This window comes from Pelobates fuscus, chromosome 1, assembly GCF_036172605.1.
Source record: "Pelobates fuscus isolate aPelFus1 chromosome 1, aPelFus1.pri, whole genome shotgun sequence".
Lineage (NCBI taxonomy): Eukaryota > Metazoa > Chordata > Amphibia > Anura > Pelobatidae > Pelobates > Pelobates fuscus.
This window is the reverse complement of record NC_086317.1, coordinates 493,181,150-493,208,664: the sequence shown is the minus strand read 5'-3', so window position 1 is coordinate 493,208,664 and position 27,515 is coordinate 493,181,150. Positions and strand designations below refer to the sequence as shown.

Genomic DNA, 27,515 nt, shown 5'->3' with positions numbered 1-27,515 from the left:
ATTGGTGGCAAGCGGCGGGATCGTTCCTACAACCAGAGGGACAGCTACAGACAACACCATTTCTGGATTACAAATTGAGGGCAACGCTAGTATCCGTACAGCGACCCTAGCTACAAAGGAAATAAGAAAATGGAAGGAGACAGAGTCGCAGCTGCTGCAGCACCTCCGAGGGAGGAGGAGGAATCCGAGTTTATCAGGGAATATAGGAGAAGGATGGCTTTTTTCTCACCAGCCCGAGCGGAGCATATGGCATCCCGGATCTACGACGATGTACATGCACACCTCATGCTGCTAATGACGCAGAGGACCCAACAAGCTTGGTCCTGTGAGGAACCACAACAGGCAGGTGGAGATGGGACCGAGGTCTCTCTACCGGCCCTACAGGGATGCTGGGCAGTCGGCCCAGATCCCCAGCGGCAGTGTGTAACCCAGGGAGCTGATGGTGTCGTCCATCCTCCCCAGCGGCAGAGTAAGTCCCAGGGAGCTAAAGGTGTCGTCCTTCCTCCCCAGCGGCAGATTGTATCTCAGGGAACTGAAGGTGCCGTCCTTCCTCCCCAGCGGCAGTGTGTGTCCCAGGGAGATGAAGGTGTCGTCCTTCCTCCCCAGCAGCAGGCTGAGTTACAGGGGGCAGAGGTTGTTGTTCCTGCCCCCCAGCAGAAAAGTGATGTGCCAGGAAGGCAGTGTGAAGTAAAGGGAGAGGAGAGCAGCGTCCTCCCTCCCCAGCGGCAGTGTGTGTCTCCGGGAGCTGATGGTGTCGTCCATCCTCCCCAGCGGCAGGCTGAGTTACAGGGGGCAGAGGTTGTTGTTCCTGCCCCCCAGCAGCAAAGTGATATGCCAAGAAGGCAGTGTGAAGGGAAGGGAGAGGAGAGCAGTGTCCTCCCTCCCCAGCGGCAGTGTGTGCCCCAGGGAGCAGAAGGTGCAGTCCTTCCTCCCCAGCGGCAGTGTGTGTCTCCGGGAGCTGATGGTGTCGTCCATCCTCCCCAGCGGCAGGCTGAGTTACAGGGGGCAGAGGTTGTTGTTCCTGCCCCCCAGCAACAAAGTGATGTGCCAGGAAGGCAGTGTGAGGTGAAGGGAGAGGAGAGCAGCGTCCTCCCTCCCCAGCGGCAGTGTGTACCTCAGGGAGCAGAAGGTGCAATCCTTCCTCCCCAGCGGCAGTGTGTACCCCAGGGAGCAGAAGGTGCCATCCTTTCTCCCCAGCGGCAGTTTGCCATCCAGAGAGAGGAACTTGTTACACCCTCTCTCCCACGGCAACCTAACCCACCAAGGGGAGATGTTAAGCCCCACAACTGTGCAGATGGGACCGTAGTCTCTGCACTTACAGCACAAGGGATAGGGACGGTCGGTCCTGTTCCCCAGCCTCAGTGTGATGGATCCAAAGGGGAGACAGTCGGTCTCCCCCTCCGGCAGTCGAGCGGTGCACCTAAAGGGGAGACAGCCAGTCTCCAGCAACCAGGCGCCCACCAGACTACTCCCGTGGTAGTGCTGGCAACAGGACAGAGTACCGCTGGTCTCTGCCCCCTCAGCAACCCACCAAGGCAACCTACCCGTCTCCCACCCAGCAGTGGTGAAACACCAGAACTTGGACAAAATCCTTTCTCACCCAGATGTAGTAACCGGTTAGTGTGGGTGGGCTGCTCTGTTATTTCTGTTTCGTGGGTGGGTTGCTGGACTAACCAGGGCACTGACCGGCAGAAAGTCAGGTACCCTGTTAGTCTAATTGGCAAAGGGGAGAAATGTGGCGAAACCAGCTTCGCCACTGTGAACTGGAGAGGCCTGGCTGCTAGCCTCCTGCCCTGCGACTACGGCCCATGGACATATTGCTCTATAAACACTATATTTGGGCATGTAATAATTTATATTGCTGCTACTGGCCCTTTAAAATCATCTATGAACAGATTGGGACTTTTGGGACTACTGTCCCTTTAAGACTGTGAAGCATATTCTAGTGTACTGCCTGTAATATTGTATATGTATTCATGTGTTAAGTTTAACCTGGGTGATATGTATGCAGCATTCACCTGATTGTTCGGTAGAATCACTCCATTCATTATATTGAGTGAAACTACCGAACAACCAGACCACCCAGGAATAAGTGTGCCTCCAATTACCGTTTGCAACAATGTTGCAAACAGGTAATTGGCAATCCATGTAATGTATTCTTTGTCCTCTGGGTGGCCGCCATTCGGGAAACAAACACGTGGCGGCGGCCATCTTAAACTACCGAACAGCGGTGTTTTGCCGTCGAGTGTCTGGAACTAAAATCGGACACTTGACTAGGCAAACACCGCTGAGACCTCCATACTTCCAGAAATTCGTATGGAAACTACCGAATGACCAGCCGTTCGGTAGAAAGAACCCCACAAACAAGGGAATTCATTCAAACCCTCTCCAGGCTCTATAACACAGGCAATTCGTCTGTTTCATTCACTTGTTTGTGACCGACCGCAGGGCCAAAATGCATGGAACTGTTTTCGGATACTTTACCCATGCGGTCGGTCAAATCTTTGGAAACCCATATCTGCCGAACTGTTCATCCGAATGACTTGAATTTTGGATATGTTTCCCCCCTGAATGAGGGCTATCCAGCGATGCTGGATTTAAAGGTGTACCCCCTGTTTTTGGGGTACATCCAGGAATTGGGGAAAAGGGTGTACGGTATAATTATGTTAAGTGCTAATCTAAGGGGAGGAAATGTGTGGGAGGTACATCCATGTGATTGGTTAAATTCATCCTCCCCCTGGGAGTGTCCTGTATGTACTTGTTTGTAATAAAAGCCAGACTGGGTGTCCCAGTCTAGAGTTCTTGCTTAACCCTCAAAGCGATGTGTCGTCTCGGTCTTTGGGGGAATGGGATTGTATGCTGACTGCCAAGAGTGTAAGCCGATGTCTGCTTTTCTTGTTCAGCTGTTCCAGTTCGGAGTGTATTTCGTATCCAGCTCGGGAGTTCTGATGTTCTGCAGTAGCTGTGCCTGTCTATGGAAAAGGGGATTATCGCCTAAACGCATTTTTCCCCTTGTATGCTGAAACGGTCCGTTACAGATAATAATTACAAAGTATTTAACCGGGAAAGGTACAAACAGATTACTCTGGTTTTCTAGCACCAGGGGTTGTTACTAGCATGAGTATTATTATATAAGAAATATATATCATACATAAAAAAAATGATCAATATATCAACTAATATCAACATATTACAATATTTTAAAGGTTTATCCAAATATATTGAGTGGAGATCATCATTTGTTTTCTGTTTCTTTCTGTCTATTCCACTTGATTTTCCTAATGGTTTATTACAGGTAGCTCTTTCGCTCTGGCTGTCAATGAAACCACGGCTTATTCTGGAGGTAACACATCCAAGGTCACAGAGTTTCTGCTGGTCTGCTTTCCAGAGGTCCAGGGCTGGTACCTGGTTGTCCCCCTCATGCTGTGTCTTGTTGTGGCCCTGGTTTGTAATGTGGCCCTACTGATTGTAATATGTGCGGAACCAAGACTGCATCATCCTATGTACTACTTCCTGGCCATGCTGTCTTTTACGGACATCCTTCTGTGCACTGTGGCCACCCCAAAAACAGTTGCAATACTGGTATATGAAGTTAAGACAATCACAACCACTGCTTGCTTCACTCAAATGTTCTTCATTAACCTGTGGTCATCCATGGAGTCATCCATCTTCTTGGTAATGGCGTATGACCGCTATGTCGCTATTTGTTGTCCACTCCATTATCCTTCAGTTGTCACCAACAAACTGGTGCTCAAAGCCATTGTGTTCATCGTAGCCAGGAATTTTGTGGTGATGTTGCCGCTTCCTCTCATTTCTGCCAGCTTGGATTATTGTTCTAGTCTAATCCCTCATTGTTTCTGTGAGACCATGTCGGTGGAAAAGTTGGCCTGTGGAAGTAGCTCTGTGGGAAGGATCTACAACTTGGTACTTTTTTGCATTGTAGGAGGTTCAGACCTCGTGTTCACTATCCTTTCTTACTCTGCAATATTAAGGACGGTGGTAAAAGCCCGCTCATGCACTGCTGCTTTCAAAGCCTTTCGAATATGCAGCTCCCACCTCATTCTCATCTGCTTCTTCTACTGCACAATTGGAACCACAATAGCATCTAGTCAAACACTCAGTGGGATTCCCCGGCATATCCACGTCCTGCTCGCACTGCTGCATCACCTGGTTCCCCCAGTTTTCAACCCTATAATATATGGCGTAATGACCAAGGAGATTAGAGAAGCCACAAAGAGATTTCTGCTAAAAGTTAAAGTACATTCTTGATGTTTAAGGAACCTTTACTGACCCAAATCTATAGCTCTATGTTTTCTACAAAGTTCTAATCAAACATTTGTGAATGACTTGCCAAATTATCTGGAGAAATGCTGGATTTTAGTCTCTGCCTTCTGGCACTAGAAGCTCCTGTTATGAGCTTCTGTTAGCTTCATGAGCTAAGCTATGTCAAACAGGGCGACTCACTGGTTGCGAGACCTGACATAGCTCTGAGCAGGAGCCACAGGACGCTGAGAGAGGAGCCTGGCAGACCACAAACAAGTTTTTAAAGCATTCCTTTGACTATTTATGGGCTGTAGTGGTTATGGTGCTTGGAGTGTTTCTTTAAAGAGGAACTGTTGTGCCCCATGACTTTTAATATTATCTTTATCTATCCTGTAAATTAAACTAAAATGTATTTATGATGTAAATAAAATGAAAAGGAGAACTCCACCCTCTTTATCGTATAACTGGGCACCTCCATCTTAGCTCCCTGTCAATCATTGTTATAAGCTCCGCCCTTTACACCTGGCAGTCAGTATAGAGAGAGCCACCTCCATCTTAGCTCCCTGTCAGTCATTGTTATAAGCTCCGCCCTTTACACCTCGCAGTCAGTATAGAGAGAGCCACCTCCATCTTAGCTCCCTGTCAATCATTGTTATAAGCTCCGCCCATTACACCTGGCAGTCAGTATAGAGAGAGCCACCTCCATCTTAGCTCCCTGTCAATCATTGTTATAAGCTCCGCCCTTTACATCTGGCAGTCAGTATAGAGAGAGCCACCTCCATCTTAGCTCCCTGTCAATCATTGTTATAAGCTCCGCCCTTTACACCTCGCAGTCAGTATAGAGAGAGCCACCTCCATCTTAGCTTCCTGTCAATCATTGTTATAAGCTCCGCCCTTTACACCTGGCAGTCAGTATAGAGAGAGCCACCTCCATCTTAGCTCCCTGTCAATCATTGTTATAAGCTCCGCCCTTTACACCTGCCAGTCAGTATAGAGAGAGCCGCCTCCATCTTAGCTCCCTGTCAATCATTGTTATAAGCCCCGCCCATTACACCTGGCAGTCAGTATAGAGAGAGAGCCACCTCCATCGTAGCTCCCTGTCAATCATTGTTATAAGCTCCACCCTTTACTCCTGGCAGTCAGTATAGAGGGAGCCACCTCCATCTTAGCTCCCTGTCAATCATTGTTATAAGCTCCGCCCTTTACACCTGGCAGTCAGTATAGAGGGAGCCACCTCCATCTTTGCTCCCTGTCAATCATTGTTATAAGCTCCGCCCTTTACACCTGGCAGTCAGTATAGAGAGAGCCACCTCCATCTTTGCTCCCTGTCAATCATTGTTATAAGCTCCGCCCTTTACATCTGGCACTCAGTATAGAGAGAGCCACCTCCATCTTAGCTCCCTGTCAATCATTGTTATAAGCTCCGCCCTTTACACCTGGCAGTCAGTATAGAGAGAGCCACCTCCATCTTAGCTCCCTGTCAATCATTGTTATAAGCTCCGCCCTTTACACCTGGCAGTCAGTATAGAGAGAGACACCTCCATCTTAGCTCCCTGTCAATCATTGTTATAAGCTCCGCCCTTTACACCTGCCAGTCAGTATAGAGAGAGCCACCTCCATCTTAGCTCCCTGTCAATCATTGTTATAAGCTCCGCCCTTTACACCTGGCAGTCAGTATAGAGAGAGACACCTCCATCTTAGCTCCCTGTCAATCATTGTTATAAGCTCCGCCCTTTACACCTGGCAGTCAGTATAGAGAGAGACACCTCCATCTTAGCTCCCTGTCAATCATTGTTATAAGCTCCGCCCTTTACACCTGGCAGTCAGTAGAGAGAGAGCCACCTCCATCTTAGCTCCCTGTCAATCATTGTTATAAGCTCCGCCCTTTACACCTGGCAGTCAGTATAGAGAGAGCCACCTCCATCTTAGCTCTCTGTCAATCATTGTTATAAGCTCCGCCCTTTACACCTGCCAGTCAGTATAGATAGAGCCACCTCCATCTTAGCTCCCTGTCAATCATTGTTATAAGCTCCGCCCTTTACACCTGGCAGTCAGTATAGAGAGAGCCGCCTCCATCTTAGCTCCCTGTCAATCATTGTTATAAGCTCCGCCCTTTACACCTGGCAGTCAGTATAGAGAGAGATTACATAGAGAAGAAGAGATTACACAATGTTTCTGTTTTTTTCTTCATTTGCAATATGTTCCATGTGCCTTGTCTTTTAAATATTTAATATAATTATAAAAGATTTTCAATGTTTTATTAAATGATGGACTTTGCAGAGAAGTGACAGTTCTCCTTTAATATTAGCACATTTAATTTATAAAGGTCACCCTTAGTGACACAGAGACACAGGGCGGGATCATTGTACTGTGAATAGGGACCCCATGCTGGGGGTCCGTGTTTAAATGACCGTGTTGTACCTAATAAAATTAGATCTTCTCCCAGCATTAAGTCTCGACTAATGTATGGGAGGAAAAGGCAATAACATTGCTATCCTGCGAGCTATAATCACTGACTCCTGCGCTGTATGCGATACTTCATGTGATCAGCAGGGGTTAAATCAGACTGATACAAAGTGAACGCCAATAATAAACAACATCACATTTAAATAAATAAGACACAGACTCAGAAAAGGCCTTTATTTGGTTTACAAATAATACAAACAACACTTATTAACCCCTTAAAACCGTAGGGCGTACTATTTAGCCCTATTCTAAGCGGCTCTAAACGAACGCCCTCACGGTTTTGTTACTTACCCGGTCGCCGGCACGGTCGGGGGACTCACCTCGGATCCCAGGGAGTCCCCCGCGGCGGATCCTGCCTCCTCCGGCCCCCCCAGCCATGTGAGGACCTAACAATCACATAGCCATGTTAGCTGGCTCAGGCATTGCCAGCAGGGGGACTGCCTGTAATGACAGTTAGTCCCCCTGCTGGCTGGAAATGAAATAAAATAAATTATATACTTAGATCATATATATATATCAAATTACATGTAGACTGATACTGATTACTGATACTAATTATTGTTATATATATATATATATTTATATATATAAAAAATATGTAAATACATTAAAAAATAAAAATAAAAAATAATAAAAAATAAATAATTAAAAAATATATAGATGTGTGTTATTTCGTTCTAACTGTGTTGTGATATTAATATATAAAATATATATATATATATATATCAAAATACATGTAGAACAAAATAATATATATATCTATATACATAAATATATACGTATATATCACTATATATATACCTATATATAAATAAAAATATTTAAATATATATATATATATATATATATATATATATATATATACATATATTAATTCTACACATATATTTATGTAATATTTTTACATAATTAGGTATCCTAATTAATTACAATTAGCGGGACCTGCCTGACAACCCATGGCGAAAGTATAGGGAATTTAATTTGCTAGCACTATATTTAACCCTATAACTTTCCAAGACCCCATAAAACCTGTACATGGGGGGTACTGTTTTACTCGGAAGACTTCGCTGAACACAAATATTAGTGTTTCAAAACAGTAAATTGTATTACAACCATGATATCGCCAGTAAAAGTGACGTTTTTTGCATTTTAAAGAAGGGGTTAAAGAAATTATATCAAACCACGTGTCAATCCATAGTCTACTCGTGTTTTATCAAAATATAGGAGATTAGGAATCAGAAACTTTCCAAATTATTTATCTCCAAAATTTCCATAGACTTTAATGGCAAAATCTATACAAAAAAATCATTCAGATAGTTATTCTCAAAGCACGAGATCATTTCTGGTTCTGATCCAAACGAATGATATTGAGGGCCAAGTGAGTTAAACCATTAAATAAGATCACACGAGGAATGGGGCATAATAATAAACTAGGAATGGTGAATAATATTACAGGAAGAATGGTTCATAATAATAAACTAGGAATGGTGAATAATATTACAGGAAGAATGGTGCATAATAATAAACTAGGAATGGTGAATAATGTTACAGGAAGAATGGTTCATAATAATAAACTAGGAATGGTGAATAATGTTACAGGAAGAATGGTTCATAAGAATAAACTAGGAATGGTGAATAATATTACAGGAAGAATGGTTCATAATAGTAAACTAGGAATGGTGAATAATGTTACAGGAAGAATGGTTCATAATAATAAACTAGGAATGGTGAATAATATTACAGGAAGAATGGTTCATAATAATAAACTAGGAATGGTGAATAATGTTACAGGAAGAATGGTTCATAATAATAAACTAGGAATGGTGAATAATGTTACAGGAAGAATGGTTCATAATAATAAACTAGGAATGGTGAATAATATTACAGGAAGAATGGTTCATAATAATAAACTAGGAATGGTGAATAATATTACAGGAAGAATGGTTCATAATAATAAACTAGGAATAGTGAATAATATTACAGTAAGAATGGTTCATAATAATAAACTAGGAATGGTGAATAATATTACAGGAAGAATGGTTCATAATAATAAACTAGGAATGGTGAATAATGTTACAGGAAGAATGGTTCATAATAATAAACTAGGAATGGTGAATAATATTACAGGAAGAATGGTTCATAATAATAAACTAGGAATGGTGAATAATGTTACAGGAAGAATGGTTCATAATAATAAACTAGGAATGGTGAATAATGTTACAGGAAGAATGGTTCATAATAATAAACTAGGAATGGTGAATAATATTACAGGAAGAATGGTTCATAATAATAAACTAGGAATGGTGAATAATGTTACAGGAAGAATGGTTCATAATAATAAACTAGGAATGGTGAATAATGTTACAGGAAGAATGGTTCATAATAATAAACTAGGAATGGTGAATAATATTACAGGAAGAATGGTTCATAATAATAAACTAGGAATAGTGAATAATATTACAGTAAGAATGGTTCATAATAATAAACTAGGAATGGTGAATAATATTACAGGAAGAATGGTGCATAATAATAAACTAGGAATGGTGAATAATATTACAGGAAGAATGGTTCATAATAATAAACTAGGAATAGTGAATAATATTACAGTAAGAATGGTTCATAATAATAAACTAGGAATGGTGAATAATATTACAGGAAGAATGGTGCATAATAATAAACTAGGAATGGTGAATAATATTACAGGAAGAATGGTTCATAATAATAAACTAGGAATAGTGAATAATATTACAGGAAGAATGGTTCATAATAATAAACTAGGAATGGTGAATAATGTTACAGGAAGAATGGTGCATAATAATAAACTAGGAATGGTGAATAATATTACAGGAAGAATGGTTCATAATAATAAACTAGGAATGGTGAATAATGTTACAGGAAGAATGGTTCATAATAATAAACTAGGAATGGTGAATAATATTACAGGAAGAATGGTGCATAATAATAAACTAGGAATGGTGAATAATATTACAGGAAGAATGATTCATAATAATAAACTAGGAATGGTGAATAATATTACAGGAAGAATGGTTCATAATAATAAACTAGGAATGGTGAATAATGTTACAGGAAGAATGGTGCATAATAATAAACTAGGAATGGTGAATAATATTACAGGAAGAATGGTTCATAATAATAAACTAGGAATGGTGAATAATGTTACAGGAAGAATGGTTCATAATAATAAACTAGGAATGGTGAATAATATTACAGGAAGAATGGTGCTTAATAATAAACTAGGAATGGTGAATAGTATTACAGGAAGAATGATTCATAATAATAAACTAGGAATGGTGAATAATATTACAGGAAGAATGGTTCATAATAATAAACTAGGAATGGTGAATAATGTTACAGGAAGAATGGTGCATAATAATAAACTAGGAATGGTGAATAGTATTACAGGAAGAATGATTCATAATAATAAACTAGGAATGGTGAATAATATTACAGGAAGAATGGTTCATAATAATAAACTAGGAATGGTGAATAATATTACAGGAAGAATGGTTCATAATAATAAACTAGGAATGGTGAATAATGTTACAGGAAGAATGGTTCATATTAATAAACTAGGAATGGTGAATAATATTACAGGAAGAATGGTTCATAATAATAAACTAGGAATGGTGAATAATGTTACAGGAAGAATGGTGCATAATAATAAACTAGGAATGGTGAATAATATTACAGGAAGAATGGTTCATAATAATAAACTAGGAATGGTGAATAATATTACAGGAAGAATGGTTCATAATAATAAACTAGGAATGGTGAATAATGTTACAGGAAGAATGGTGCATAATAATAAACTAGGAATGGTGAATAATATTACAGGAAGAATGGTTCATAATAATAAACTAGGAATGGTGAATAATGTTACAGGAAGAATGGTTCATAATAATAAACTAGGAATGGTGAATAATATTACAGGAAGAATGGTGCATAATAATAAACTAGGAATGGTGAATAATATTACAGTAAGAATGGTGCATAATAATAAACTAGGAATGGTGAATAATATTACAGGAAGAATGGTTCATAATAATAAACTAGGAATGGTGAATAATGTTACAGGAAGAATGGTTCATAATAATAAACTAGGAATGGTGAATAATATTACAGGAAGAATGGTGCATAATAATAAACTAGGAATGGTGAATAATATTACAGTAAGAATGGTGCATAATAATAAACTAGGAATGGTGAATAATATTACAGGAAGAATGGTTCATAATAATAAACTAGGAATGGTGAATAATATTACAGGAAGAATGGTGCATAATAATAAACTAGGAATGGTGAATAATATTACAGTAAGAATGGTGCATAATAATAAACTAGGAATGGTGAATAATGTTACAGGAAGAATGGTTCATAATAATAAACTAGGAATAGTGAATAATATTACAGGAAGAATGGTGCATAATAATAAACTAGGAATGGTGAATAATATTACAGGAAGAATGGTTCATAATAATAAACTAGGAATGGTGAATAATATTACAGGAAGAATGGTTCATAATAATAAACTAGGAATGGTGAATAATATTACAGGAAGAATGGTGCATAATAATAAACTAGGAATAGTGAATAATGTTACAGGAAGAATGGTGCATAATAATAAACTAGGAATGGTGAATAATGTTACAGGAAGAATGGTGCATAATAATAAACTAGGAATGGTGAATAATGTTACAGGAAGAATGGTGCATAATAATAAACTAGGAATGGTGAATAATGTTACAGGAAGAATGGTTCATAATAATAAACTAGGAATGGTGAATAATATTACAGGAAGAATGGTTCATAATAATAAACTAGGAATGGTGAATAATATTACAGGAAGAATGGTGCATAATAATAAACTAGGAATGGTGAATAATGTTACAGGAAGAATGGTTCATAATAATAAATTAGGAATGGTGAATAATTTTACAGGAAGAATGGTTCATAATAATAAACTAGGAATGGTGAATAATATTACAGGAAGAATGGTTCATAATAATAAACTAGGAATGGTGAATAATGTTACAGGAAGAATGGTTCATAATAATAAACTAGGAATAGTGAATAATGTTACAGGAAGAATGGTTCATAATAATAAACTAGGAATGGTGAATAATATTACAGGAAGAATGGTGCATAATAATAAACTAGGAATAGTGAATAATGTTACAGGAAGAATGGTGCATAATAATAAACTAGGAATGGTGAATAATGTTACAGGAAGAATGGTTCATAATAATAAACTAGGAATGGTGAATAATGTTACAGGAAGAATGGTTCATAATAATAAACTAGGAATGGTGAATAATGTTACAGGAAGAATGGTTCATAATAATAAACTAGGAATGGTGAATAATGTTACAGGAAGAATGGTTCATAATAATAAACTAGGAATGGTGAATAATATTACAGGAAGAATGGTTCATAATAATAAACTAGGAATAGTGAATAATATTACAGTAAGAATGGTTCATAATAATAAACTAGGAATGGTGAATAATATTACAGGAAGAATGGTGCATAATAATAAACTAGGAATGGTGAATAATATTACAGGAAGAATGGTTCATAATAATAAACTAGGAATAGTGAATAATATTACAGTAAGAATGGTTCATAATAATAAACTAGGAATGGTGAATAATATTACAGGAAGAATGGTGCATAATAATAAACTAGGAATGGTGAATAATATTACAGGAAGAATGGTTCATAATAATAAACTAGGAATAGTGAATAATATTACAGGAAGAATGGTTCATAATAATAAACTAGGAATGGTGAATAATGTTACAGGAAGAATGGTGCATAATAATAAACTAGGAATGGTGAATAATATTACAGGAAGAATGGTTCATAATAATAAACTAGGAATGGTGAATAATGTTACAGGAAGAATGGTTCATAATAATAAACTAGGAATGGTGAATAATATTACAGGAAGAATGGTGCATAATAATAAACTAGGAATGGTGAATAATATTACAGGAAGAATGATTCATAATAATAAACTAGGAATGGTGAATAATATTACAGGAAGAATGGTTCATAATAATAAACTAGGAATGGTGAATAATGTTACAGGAAGAATGGTGCATAATAATAAACTAGGAATGGTGAATAATATTACAGGAAGAATGGTTCATAATAATAAACTAGGAATGGTGAATAATGTTACAGGAAGAATGGTTCATAATAATAAACTAGGAATGGTGAATAATATTACAGGAAGAATGGTGCTTAATAATAAACTAGGAATGGTGAATAGTATTACAGGAAGAATGATTCATAATAATAAACTAGGAATGGTGAATAATATTACAGGAAGAATGGTTCATAATAATAAACTAGGAATGGTGAATAATGTTACAGGAAGAATGGTGCATAATAATAAACTAGGAATGGTGAATAGTATTACAGGAAGAATGATTCATAATAATAAACTAGGAATGGTGAATAATATTACAGGAAGAATGGTTCATAATAATAAACTAGGAATGGTGAATAATATTACAGGAAGAATGGTTCATAATAATAAACTAGGAATGGTGAATAATGTTACAGGAAGAATGGTTCATAATAATAAACTAGGAATGGTGAATAATATTACAGGAAGAATGGTTCATAATAATAAACTAGGAATGGTGAATAATGTTACAGGAAGAATGGTTCATAATAATAAACTAGGAATGGTGAATAATGTTACAGGAAGAATGGTTCATAATAGTAAACTAGGAATGGTGAATAATATTACAGGAAGAATGGTGCATAATAATAAACTAGGAATGGTGAATAATGTTACAGGAAGATTGGTTCATAATAATAAACTAGGAATGGTGAATAATATTACAGGAAGAATGGTTCATAATAATAAACTAGGAATGGTGAATAATGTTACAGGAAGAATGGTTCATAATAATAAACTAGGAATGGTGAATAATATTACAGGAAGATTGGTTCATAATAATAAACTAGGAATGGTGAATAATGTTACAGGAAGAATGGTTCATAATAATAAACTAGGAATGGTGAATAATATTACAGGAAGATTGGTTCATAATAATAAACTAGGAATGGTGAATAATGTTACAGGAAGAATGGTTCATAATAATAAACTAGGAATGGTGAATAATGTTACAGGAAGAATGGTTCATAATAATAAACTAGGAATGGTGAATAATGTTACAGGAAGAATGGTTCATAATAGTAAACTAGGAATGGTGAATAATATTACAGGAAGAATGGTGCATAATAATAAACTAGGAATGGTGAATAATGTTACAGGAAGATTGGTTCATAATAATAAACTACGAATGGTGAATAATATTACAGGAAGAATGGTTCATAATAATAAACTAGGAATGGTGAATAATATTACAGGAAGAATGGTTCATAATAATAAACTAGGAATAGTGAATAATATTACAGGAAGAATGGTTCATAATAATAAACTAGGAATGGTGAATAATATTACAGGAAGAATGGTTCATAATAATAAACTAGGAATAGTGAATAATATTACAGGAAGAATGGTTCATAATAATAAACTAGGAATGGTGAATAATGTTACAGGAAGAATGGTTCATAATAATAAACTAGGAATGGTGAATAATGTTACAGGAAGAATGGTTCATAATAGTAAACTAGGAATGGTGAATAATATTACAGGAAGAATGGTGCATAATAATAAACTAGGAATGGTGAATAATGTTACAGGAAGATTGGTTCATAATAATAAACTAGGAATGGTGAATAATATTACAGGAAGATTGGTTCATAATAATAAACTAGGAATGGTGAATAATGTTACAGGAAGAATGGTTCATAATAATAAACTAGGAATGGTGAATAATGTTACAGGAAGAATGGTTCATAATAGTAAACTAGGAATGGTGAATAATATTACAGGAAGAATGGTGCATAATAATAAACTAGGAATGGTGAATAATGTTACAGGAAGATTGGTTCATAATAATAAACTAGGAATGGTGAATAATATTACAGGAAGAATGGTTCATAATAATAAACTAGGAATGGTGAATAATGTTACAGGAAGAATGGTTCATAATAATAAACTAGGAATGGTGAATAATATTACAGGAAGAATGGTTCATAATAATAAACTAGGAATAGTGAATAATATTACAGGAAGAATGGTTCATAATAATAAACTAGGAATGGTGAATAATGTTACAGGAAGAATGGTTCATAATAATAAACTAGGAATGGTGAATAATATTACAGGAAGATTGGTTCATAATAATAAACTAGGAATGGTGAATAATGTTACAGGAAGAATGGTTCATAATAATAAACTAGGAATGGTGAATAATGTTACAGGAAGAATGGTTCATAATAGTAAACTAGGAATGGTGAATAATATTACAGGAAGAATGGTGCATAATAATAAACTAGGAATGGTGAATAATGTTACAGGAAGATTGGTTCATAATAATAAACTAGGAATGGTGAATAATATTACAGGAAGAATGGTTCATAATAATAAACTAGGAATGGTGAATAATGTTACAGGAAGAATGGTTCATAATAATAAACTAGGAATGGTGAATAATATTACAGGAAGATTGGTTCATAATAATAAACTAGGAATGGTGAATAATATTACAGGAAGAATGGTTCATAATAATAAACTAGGAATGGTGAATAATGTTACAGTAAAAATGGTTCATAATAATAAACTAGGAATGGTTCATAATAATAAACTAGGAATGGTTCATAATAATAAACTAGGAATGGTGAATAATATTACAGGAAGAATGGTTCATAATAATAAACTAGGAATGGTGAATAGTATTACAGGAAGAATGATTCATAATAGTAAACTAGGAATGGTGAATAATATTACAGTAGAAATGGTTCATAATAATAAACTAGGAATAGTGAATAATATTACAGTAAGAATGGTGCATAATAATAAACTAGGAATGGTGAATAATATTACAGTAAGAATGGTTCATAATAATAAACTAGGAATGGTGAATAATTTTACAGGAAGAATGGTGCATAATAATAAACTAGGAATGGTGAATAGTATTACAGGAAGAATGATTCATAATAATAAACTAGGAATGGTGAATAATATTACAGGAAGAATGGTTCATAATAATAAACTAGGAATGGTGAATAATGTTACAGGAAGAATGGTTCATAATAGTAAACTAGGAATGGTGAATAATATTACAGGAAGAATGGTGCATAATAATAAACTAGGAATGGTGAATAATGTTACAGGAAGATTGGTTCATAATAATAAACTAGGAATGGTGAATAATATTACAGGAAGAATGGTTCATAATAATAAACTAGGAATGGTGAATAATGTTACAGGAAGAATGGTTCATAATAATAAACTAGGAATGGTGAATAATATTACAGGAAGATTGGTTCATAATAATAAACTAGGAATGGTGAATAATATTACAGGAAGAATGGTTCATAATAATAAACTAGGAATGGTGAATAATGTTACAGTAAAAATGGTTCATAATAATAAACTAGGAATGGTTCATAATAATAAACTAGGAATGGTTCATAATAATAAACTAGGAATGGTGAATAATATTACAGGAAGAATGGTTCATAATAATAAACTAGGAATGGTGAATAGTATTACAGGAAGAATGATTCATAATAGTAAACTAGGAATGGTGAATAATATTACAGTAGAAATGGTTCATAATAATAAACTAGGAATAGTGAATAATATTACAGTAAGAATGGTGCATAATAATAAACTAGGAATGGTGAATAATATTACAGTAAGAATGGTTCATAATAATAAACTAGGAATGGTGAATAATTTTACAGGAAGAATGGTGCATAATAATAAACTAGGAATGGTGAATAATATTACTGGAAGAATGGTTAATAATAATAAACTAGGAATGGTGAATAATGTTACAGGAAGAATGGTTCATAATAATAAACTAGGAATGGTGAATAATGTTACAGGAAGAATGGTTAATAATAATAAACTAGGAATGGTGAATAATATTACAGGAAGAATGGTTCATAATAATAAACTAGTAATGGTGAATAATGTTACAGGAAGAATGGTTCATAATAATAAACTAGGAATGGTGAATAATGTTACAGGAAGAATGGTTCATAATAATAAACTAGGAATGGTGAATAATATTACAGGAAGAATGGTGCATAATAATAAACTAGGAATGGTGAATAATGTTACAGGAAGAATGGTTTATAATAATAAACTAGGATGGGTGAACAATATTACAGGAAGAATGGTTCATAATAATAAACTAGGAATGGTGAATAATGTTACAGGAAGAATGGTTCATAATAATTAACTAGGAATGGTGAATAATATTACAGGAAGAATGGTTCATAATAATAAACTAGGAATGGTGAATAATGTTACAGGAAGAATGGTTTATAATAATAAACTAGGATGGGTGAACAATATTACAGGAAGAATGGTTCATAATAATAAACTAGGAATGGTGAATAATGTTACAAGAAGAATGGTTCATAATAATAAACTAGGAATGGTGAATAATATTACAGGAAGAATGGTTCATAATAATAAACTAGGAATGGTGAATAATGTTACAGGAAGATTGGTTCATAATAATAAACTAGGAATGGTGAATAATGTTACAGGAAGATTGGTTCATAATAATAAACTAGGAATGGTGAATAATATTACAGGAAGAATGGTTCATAATAATAAACTAGGAATGGTGAATAATGTTACAGGAAGAATGGTTCATAATAGTAAACTAGGAATGGTGAATAATATTACAGGAAGAATGGTGCATAATAATAAACTAGGAATGGTGAATAATGTTACAGGAAGATTGGTTCATAATAATAAACTAGGAATGGTGAATAATATTACAGGAAGAATGGTTCATAATAATAAACTAGGAATGGTGAATAATGTTACAGGAAGAATGGTTCATAATAATAAACTAGGAATGGTGAATAATATTACAGGAAGATTGGTGCATAATAATAAACTAGGAATGTTGAATAATATTACAGGAAGAATGGTTCATAATAATAAACTAGGAATGGTGAATAATGTTACAGTAAAAATGGTTCATAATAATAAACTAGGAATGGTTCATAATAATAAACTAGGAATGGTTCATAATAATAAACTAGGAATGGTGAATAATATTACAGGAAGAATGGTTCATAATAATAAACTAGGAATGGTGAATAGTATTACAGGAAGAATTAATCATAATAGTAAACTAGGAATGGTGAATAATATTACAGTAGAAATGGTTCATAATAATAAACTAGGAATAGTGAATAATATTACAGTAAGAATGGTGCATAATAATAAACTAGGAATGGTGAATAATATTACAGTAAGAATGGTTCATAATAATAAACTAGGAATGGTGAATAATTTTACAGGAAGAATGGTGCATAATAATAAACTAGGAATGGTGAATAATATTACTGGAAGAATGGTTAATAATAATAAACTAGGAATGGTGAATAATGTTACAGGAAGAATGGTTCATAATAATAAACTAGGAATGGTGAATAATGTTACAGGAAGAATGGTTCATAATAATAAACTAGGAATGGTGAATAATGTTACAGGAAGAATGGTTCATAATAATAAACTAGGAATGGTGAATAATATTACAGGAAGAATGGTTCATAATAATAAACTAGGAATGGTGAATAATGTTACAGGAAGAATGGTTCATAATAATAAACTAGGAATGGTGAATAATGTTACAGGAAGAATGGTTCATAATAATAAACTAGGAATGGTGAATAATATTACAGGAAGAATGGTTCATAATAATAAACTAGGAATGGTGAATAATGTTACAGAAAGAATGGTTTATAATAATAAAATAGGATGGGTGAACAATATTACAGGAAGAATGGTTCATAATAATAAACTAGGAATGGTGAATAATGTTACAGGAAGAATGGTTCATAATAATTAACTAGGAATGGTGAATAATATTACAGGAAGAATGGTTCATAATAATAAACTAGGAATGGTGAATAATGTTACAGGAAGAATGGTTTATAATAATAAACTAGGATGGGTGAATAATATTACAGGAAGAATGGTTCATAATAATAAACTAGGAATGGTGAATAATATTATAGGAAGATTGGTTCATAATAATAAATTAGGAATGGTGAATAATATTACAGGAAGATTGGTTCACAATAATAAATTAGGAATGGTGAATAATATTACAGGAAGAATGGTTCATAATAATAAACTAGGAATGGTGAATAATATTACAGGAAGAATGGTTCATAATAATAAACTAGGAATGGTGAATAATGTTACAGGGAGAATGGTTCATAATAAAAAACTAGGAATGTTGAATAATGTTACAGGAAGAATGGTTTTAATAATAAACTAGGAATGGTGAATAATGTTACAGGAAGATTGGTTCATAATAATAAACTAGGAATGGTGAATAATAATACAGGAAGATTGGTTCATAATAATAAATTAGGAATGGTGAATAATATTACAGGAAGAATGGTTCATAATAATAAACTAGGAATGGTGAATAATGTTACAGGAAGAATGGTTCATAATAATAAACTAGGAATGGTGAATAATGTTACAGGAAGAATGGTTCATAATAATAAACTAGGAATGGTGAATAATATTACAGGAAGAATGGTTCATAATAATAAACTAGGAATGGTGAATAATATTAAAGGAAGAATGGTTCATAATAATAAACGAGGAATGGTGAATAATATTACAGGAAGATTGGTTCATAATAATAAACTAGGAATGGTGAATAATATTACAGGAAGATTGGTTCATAATAATAAATTAGGAATGGTGAATAATATTACAGGAAGATTGGTTCATAATAATAAATTAGGAATGGTGAATAATATTACAGGAAGAATGGTTCATAATAATAAACTAGGAATGGTGAATAATATTACAGGAAGAATGGTTCATAATAATAAACTAGGAATGGTGAATAATGTTACAGGAAGAATGGTTCATAATAATAAACTAGGAATAGTGAATAATGTTACAGGAAGAATGGTTCATAATAATAAACTAGGAATGGTGAATAATATTACAGGAAGAATGGTGCATAATAATAAACTAGGAATAGTGAATAATGTTACAGGAAGAATGGTGCATAATAATAAACTAGGAATGGTGAATAATGTTACAGGAAGAATGGTTCATAATAATAAACTAGGAATGGTGAATAATGTTACAGGAAGAATGGTTCATAATAATAAACTAGGAATGGTGAATAATGTTACAGGAAGAATGGTTCATAATAATAAACTAGGAATGGTGAATAATGTTACAGGAAGAATGGTTCATAATAATAAACTAGGAATGGTGAATAATATTACAGGAAGAATGGTGCTTAATAATAAACTAGGAATGGTGAATAGTATTACAGGAAGAATGATTCATAATAATAAACTAGGAATGGTGAATAATATTACAGGAAGAATGGTTCATAATAATAAACTAGGAATGGTGAATAATGTTACAGGAAGAATGGTGCATAATAATAAACTAGGAATGGTGAATAGTATTACAGGAAGAATGATTCATAATAATAAACTAGGAATGGTGAATAATATTACAGGAAGAATGGTTCATAATAATAAACTAGGAATGGTGAATAATATTACAGGAAGAATGGTTCATAATAATAAACTAGGAATGGTGAATAATGTTACAGGAAGAATGGTTCATATTAATAAACTAGGAATGGTGAATAATATTACAGGAAGAATGGTTCATAATAATAAACTAGGAATGGTGAATAATGTTACAGGAAGAATGGTGCATAATAATAAACTAGGAATGGTGAATAATATTACAGGAAGTATGGTTCATAATAATAAACTAGGAATGGTGAATAATATTACAGGAAGAATGGTTCATAATAATAAACTAGGAATGGTGAATAATGTTACAGGAAGAATGGTGCATAATAATAAACTAGGAATGGTGAATAATATTACAGGAAGAATGGTTCATAATAATAAACTAGGAATGGTGAATAATGTTACAGGAAGAATGGTTCATAATAATAAACTAGGAATGGTGAATAATATTACAGGAAGAATGGTGCATAATAATAAACTAGGAATGGTGAATAATATTACAGTAAGAATGGTGCATAATAATAAACTAGGAATGGTGAATAATATTACAGGAAGAATGGTTCATAATAATAAACTAGGAATGGTGAATAATGTTACAGGAAGAATGGTTCATAATAATAAACTAGGAATGGTGAATAATATTACAGGAAGAATGGTGCATAATAATAAACTAGGAATGGTGAATAATATTACAGTAAGAATGGTGCATAATAATAAACTAGGAATGGTGAATAATATTACAGGAAGAATGGTTCATAATAATAAACTAGGAATGGTGAATAATATTACAGGAAGAATGGTGCATAATAATAAACTAGGAATGGTGAATAATATTACAGTAAGAATGGTGCATAATAATAAACTAGGAATGGTGAATAATGTTACAGGAAGAATGGTTCATAATAATAAACTAGGAATAGTGAATAATATTACAGGAAGAATGGTGCATAATAATAAACTAGGAATGGTGAATAATATTACAGGAAGAATGGTTCATAATAATAAACTAGGAATGGTGAATAATATTACAGGAAGAATGGTTCATAATAATAAACTAGGAATGGTGAATAATATTACAGGAAGAATGGTGCATAATAATAAACTAGGAATAGTGAATAATGTTACAGGAAGAATGGTGCATAATAATAAACTAGGAATGGTGAATAATGTTACAGGAAGAATGGTGCATAATAATAAACTAGGAATGGTGAATAATGTTACAGGAAGAATGGTGCATAATAATAAACTAGGAATGGTGAATAATGTTACAGGAAGAATGGTTCATAATAATAAACTAGGAATGGTGAATAATATTACAGGAAGAATGGTTCATAATAATAAACTAGGAATGGTGAATAATATTACAGGAAGAATGGTGCATAATAATAAACTAGGAATGGTGAATAATGTTACAGGAAGAATGGTTCATAATAATAAATTAGGAATGGTGAATAATTTTACAGGAAGAATGGTTCATAATAATAAACTAGGAATGGTGAATAATATTACAGGAAGAATGGTTCATAATAATAAACTAGGAATGGTGAATAATGTTACAGGAAGAATGGTTCATAATAATAAACTAGGAATAGTGAATAATGTTACAGGAAGAATGGTTCATAATAATAAACTAGGAATGGTGAATAATATTACAGGAAGAATGGTGCATAATAATAAACTAGGAATAGTGAATAATGTTACAGGAAGAATGGTGCATAATAATAAACTAGGAATGGTGAATAATGTTACAGGAAGAATGGTTCATAATAATAAACTAGGAATGGTGAATAATGTTACAGGAAGAATGGTTCATAATAATAAACTAGGAATGGTGAATAATGTTACAGGAAGAATGGTTCATAATAATAAACTAGGAATGGTGAATAATGTTACAGGAAGAATGGTTCATAATAATAAACTAGGAATGGTGAATAATATTACAGGAAGAATGGTTCATAATAATAAACTAGGAATAGTGAATAATATTACAGTAAGAATGGTTCATAATAATAAACTAGGAATGGTGAATAATATTACAGGAAGAATGGTGCATAATAATAAACTAGGAATGGTGAATAATATTACAGGAAGAATGGTTCATAATAATAAACTAGGAATAGTGAATAATATTACAGTAAGAATGGTTCATAATAATAAACTAGGAATGGTGAATAATATTACAGGAAGAATGGTGCATAATAATAAACTAGGAATGGTGAATAATATTACAGGAAGAATGGTTCATAATAATAAACTAGGAATAGTGAATAATATTACAGGAAGAATGGTTCATAATAATAAACTAGGAATGGTGAATAATGTTACAGGAAGAATGGTGCATAATAATAAACTAGGAATGGTGAATAATATTACAGGAAGAATGGTTCATAATAATAAACTAGGAATGGTGAATAATGTTACAGGAAGAATGGTTCATAATAATAAACTAGGAATGGTGAATAATATTACAGGAAGAATGGTGCATAATAATAAACTAGGAATGGTGAATAATATTACAGGAAGAATGATTCATAATAATAAACTAGGAATGGTGAATAATATTACAGGAAGAATGGTTCATAATAATAAACTAGGAATGGTGAATAATGTTACAGGAAGAATGGTGCATAATAATAAACTAGGAATGGTGAATAATATTACAGGAAGAATGGTTCATAATAATAAACTAGGAATGGTGAATAATGTTACAGGAAGAATGGTTCATAATAATAAACTAGGAATGGTGAATAATATTACAGGAAGAATGGTGCTTAATAATAAACTAGGAATGGTGAATAGTATTACAGGAAGAATGATTCATAATAATAAACTAGGAATGGTGAATAATATTACAGGAAGAATGGTTCATAATAATAAACTAGGAATGGTGAATAATGTTACAGGAAGAATGGTGCATAATAATAAACTAGGAATGGTGAATAGTATTACAGGAAGAATGATTCATAATAATAAACTAGGAATGGTGAATAATATTACAGGAAGAATGGTTCATAATAATAAACTAGGAATGGTGAATAATATTACAGGAAGAATGGTTCATAATAATAAACTAGGAATGGTGAATAATGTTACAGGAAGAATGGTTCATAATAATAAACTAGGAATGGTGAATAATATTACAGGAAGAATGGTTCATAATAATAAACTAGGAATGGTGAATAATGTTACAGGAAGAATGGTTCATAATAATAAACTAGGAATGGTGAATAATGTTACAGGAAGAATGGTTCATAATAGTAAACTAGGAATGGTGAATAATATTACAGGAAGAATGGTGCATAATAATAAACTAGGAATGGTGAATAATGTTACAGGAAGATTGGTTCATAATAATAAACTAGGAATGGTGAATAATATTACAGGAAGAATGGTTCATAATAATAAACTAGGAATGGTGAATAATGTTACAGGAAGAATGGTTCATAATAATAAACTAGGAATGGTGAATAATATTACAGGAAGATTGGTTCATAATAATAAACTAGGAATGGTGAATAATGTTACAGGAAGAATGGTTCATAATAATAAACTAGGAATGGTGAATAATATTACAGGAAGATTGGTTCATAATAATAAACTAGGAATGGTGAATAATGTTACAGGAAGAATGGTTCATAATAATAAACTAGGAATGGTGAATAATGTTACAGGAAGAATGGTTCATAATAATAAACTAGGAATGGTGAATAATGTTACAGGAAGAATGGTTCATAATAGTAAACTAGGAATGGTGAATAATATTACAGGAAGAATGGTGCATAATAATAAACTAGGAATGTGAATAATGTTACAGGAAGATTGGTTCATAATAATAAACTACGAATGGTGAATAATATTACAGGAAGAATGGTTCATAATAATAAACTAGGAATGGTGAATAATATTACAGGAAGAATGGTTCATAATAATAAACTAGGAATAGTGAATAATATTACAGGAAGAATGGTTCATAATAATAAACTAGGAATGGTGAATAATATTACAGGAAGAATGGTTCATAATAATAAACTAGGAATAGTGAATAATATTACAGGAAGAATGGTTCATAATAATAAACTAGGAATGGTGAATAATGTTACAGGAAGAATGGTTCATAATAATAAACTAGGAATGGTGAATAATGTTACAGGAAGAATGGTTCATAATAGTAAACTAGGAATGGTGAATAATATTACAGGAAGAATGGTGCATAATAATAAACTAGGAATGGTGAATAATGTTACAGGAAGATTGGTTCATAATAATAAACTAGGAATGGTGAATAATATTACAGGAAGATTGGTTCATAATAATAAACTAGGAATGGTGAATAATGTTACAGGAAGAATGGTTCATAATAATAAACTAGGAATGGTGAATAATGTTACAGGAAGAATGGTTCATAATAGTAAACTAGGAATGGTGAATAATATTACAGGAAGAATGGTGCATAATAATAAACTAGGAATGGTGAATAATGTTACAGGAAGATTGGTTCATAATAATAAACTAGGAATGGTGAATAATATTACAGGAAGAATGGTTCATAATAATAAACTAGGAATGGTGAATAATGTTACAGGAAGAATGGTTCATAATAATAAACTAGGAATGGTGAATAATATTACAGGAAGAATGGTTCATAATAATAAACTAGGAATAGTGAATAATATTACAGGAAGAATGGTTCATAATAATAAACTAGGAATGGTGAATAATGTTACAGGAAGAATGGTTCATAATAATAAACTAGGAATGGTGAATAATATTACAGGAAGATTGGTTCATAATAATAAACTAGGAATGGTGAATAATGTTACAGGAAGAATGGTTCATAATAATAAACTAGGAATGGTGAATAATGTTACAGGAAGAATGGTTCATAATAGTAAACTAGGAATGGTGAATAATATTACAGGAAGAATGGTGCATAATAATAAACTAGGAATGGTGAATAATGTTACAGGAAGATTGGTTCATAATAATAAACTAGGAATGGTGAATAATATTACAGGAAGAATGGTTCATAATAATAAACTAGGAATGGTGAATAATGTTACAGGAAGAATGGTTCATAATAATAAACTAGGAATGGTGAATAATATTACAGGAAGATTGGTTCATAATAATAAACTAGGAATGGTGAATAATATTACAGGAAGAATGGTTCATAATAATAAACTAGGAATGGTGAATAATGTTACAGTAAAAATGGTTCATAATAATAAACTAGGAATGGTTCATAATAATAAACTAGGAATGGTTCATAATAATAAACTAGGAATGGTGAATAATATTACAGGAAGAATGGTTCATAATAATAAACTAGGAATGGTGAATAGTATTACAGGAAGAATGATTCATAATAGTAAACTAGGAATGGTGAATAATATTACAGTAGAAATGGTTCATAATAATAAACTAGGAATAGTGAATAATATTACAGTAAGAATGGTGCATAATAATAAACTAGGAATGGTGAATAATATTACAGTAAGAATGGTTCATAATAATAAACTAGGAATGGTGAATAATTTTACAGGAAGAATGGTGCATAATAATAAACTAGGAATGGTGAATAGTATTACAGGAAGAATGATTCATAATAATAAACTAGGAATGGTGAATAATATTACAGGAAGAATGGTTCATAATAATAAACTAGGAATGGTGAATAATGTTACAGGAAGAATGGTTCATAATAGTAAACTAGGAATGGTGAATAATATTACAGGAAGAATGGTGCATAATAATAAACTAGGAATGGTGAATAATGTTACAGGAAGATTGGTTCATAATAATAAACTAGGAATGGTGAATAATATTACAGGAAGAATGGTTCATAATAATAAACTAGGAATGGTGAATAATGTTACAGGAAGAATGGTTCATAATAATAAACTAGGAATGGTGAATAATATTACAGGAAGATTGGTTCATAATAATAAACTAGGAATGGTGAATAATATTACAGGAAGAATGGTTCATAATAATAAACTAGGAATGGTGAATAATGTTACAGTAAAAATGGTTCATAATAATAAACTAGGAATGGTTCATAATAATAAACTAGGAATGGTTCATAATAATAAACTAGGAATGGTGAATAATATTACAGGAAGAATGGTTCATAATAATAAACTAGGAATGGTGAATAGTATTACAGGAAGAATGATTCATAATAGTAAACTAGGAATGGTGAATAATATTACAGTAGAAATGGTTCATAATAATAAACTAGGAATAGTGAATAATATTACAGTAAGAATGGTGCATAATAATAAACTAGGAATGGTGAATAATATTACAGTAAGAATGGTTCATAATAATAAACTAGGAATGGTGAATAATTTTACAGGAAGAATGGTGCATAATAATAAACTAGGAATGGTGAATAATATTACTGGAAGAATGGTTAATAATAATAAACTAGGAATGGTGAATAATGTTACAGGAAGAATGGTTCATAATAATAAACTAGGAATGGTGAATAATGTTACAGGAAGAATGGTTAATAATAATAAACTAGGAATGGTGAATAATATTACAGGAAGAATGGTTCATAATAATAAACTAGCAATGGTGAATAATGTTACAGGAAGAATGGTTCATAATAATAAACTAGGAATGGTGAATAATGTTACAGGAAGAATGGTTCATAATAATAAACTAGGAATGGTGAATAATATTACAGGAAGAATGGTGCATAATAATAAACTAGGAATGGTGAATAATGTTACAGGAAGAATGGTTTATAATAATAAACTAGGATGGGTGAACAATATTACAGGAAGAATGGTTCATAATAATAAACTAGGAATGGTGAATAATGTTACAGGAAGAATGGTTCATAATAATTAACTAGGAATGGTGAATAATATTACAGGAAGAATGGTTCATAATAATAAACTAGGAATGGTGAATAATGTTACAGGAAGAATGGTTTATAATAATAAACTAGGATGGGTGAACAATATTACAGGAAGAATGGTTCATAATAATAAACTAGGAATGGTGAATAATGTTACAAGAAGAATGGTTCATAATAATAAACTAGGAATGGTGAATAATATTACAGGAAGAATGGTTCATAATAATAAACTAGGAATGGTGAA

The 27,515-nt window shown here is 33.1% G+C and overlaps 1 protein-coding gene across 1 annotated transcript; it reads left to right on the top strand.

The window, feature by feature from the left end:
• The first annotated feature begins 213 nt into the window (after positions 1 to 213).
• On the top strand, positions 214 to 4,316 carry LOC134586262 (olfactory receptor 56A4-like). The gene is made up of 2 exons (XM_063441754.1): positions 214 to 325; positions 3,296 to 4,316. Exons 1-2 carry the CDS (start codon positions 214 to 216, stop codon positions 4,267 to 4,269), a joined length of 1,086 nt encoding a protein of 361 aa, XP_063297824.1. The 3' UTR covers positions 4,270 to 4,316.
• The last annotated feature ends 23,199 nt before the right edge of the window (positions 4,317 to 27,515 follow it).

Coding starts and splice junctions, on each gene's coding strand:
- LOC134586262 (XM_063441754.1), top strand. CDS start 214: ATGGCTTTTTTCTCACCAGCCCGAGCGGAGCATATGGCATCCCGGATC. Junction 326..3,295: donor GACCCAACAAGCTTGGTCCT/GTGAGGAACCAC, acceptor GGTTTATTACAG/GTAGCTCTTTCGCTCTGGCT.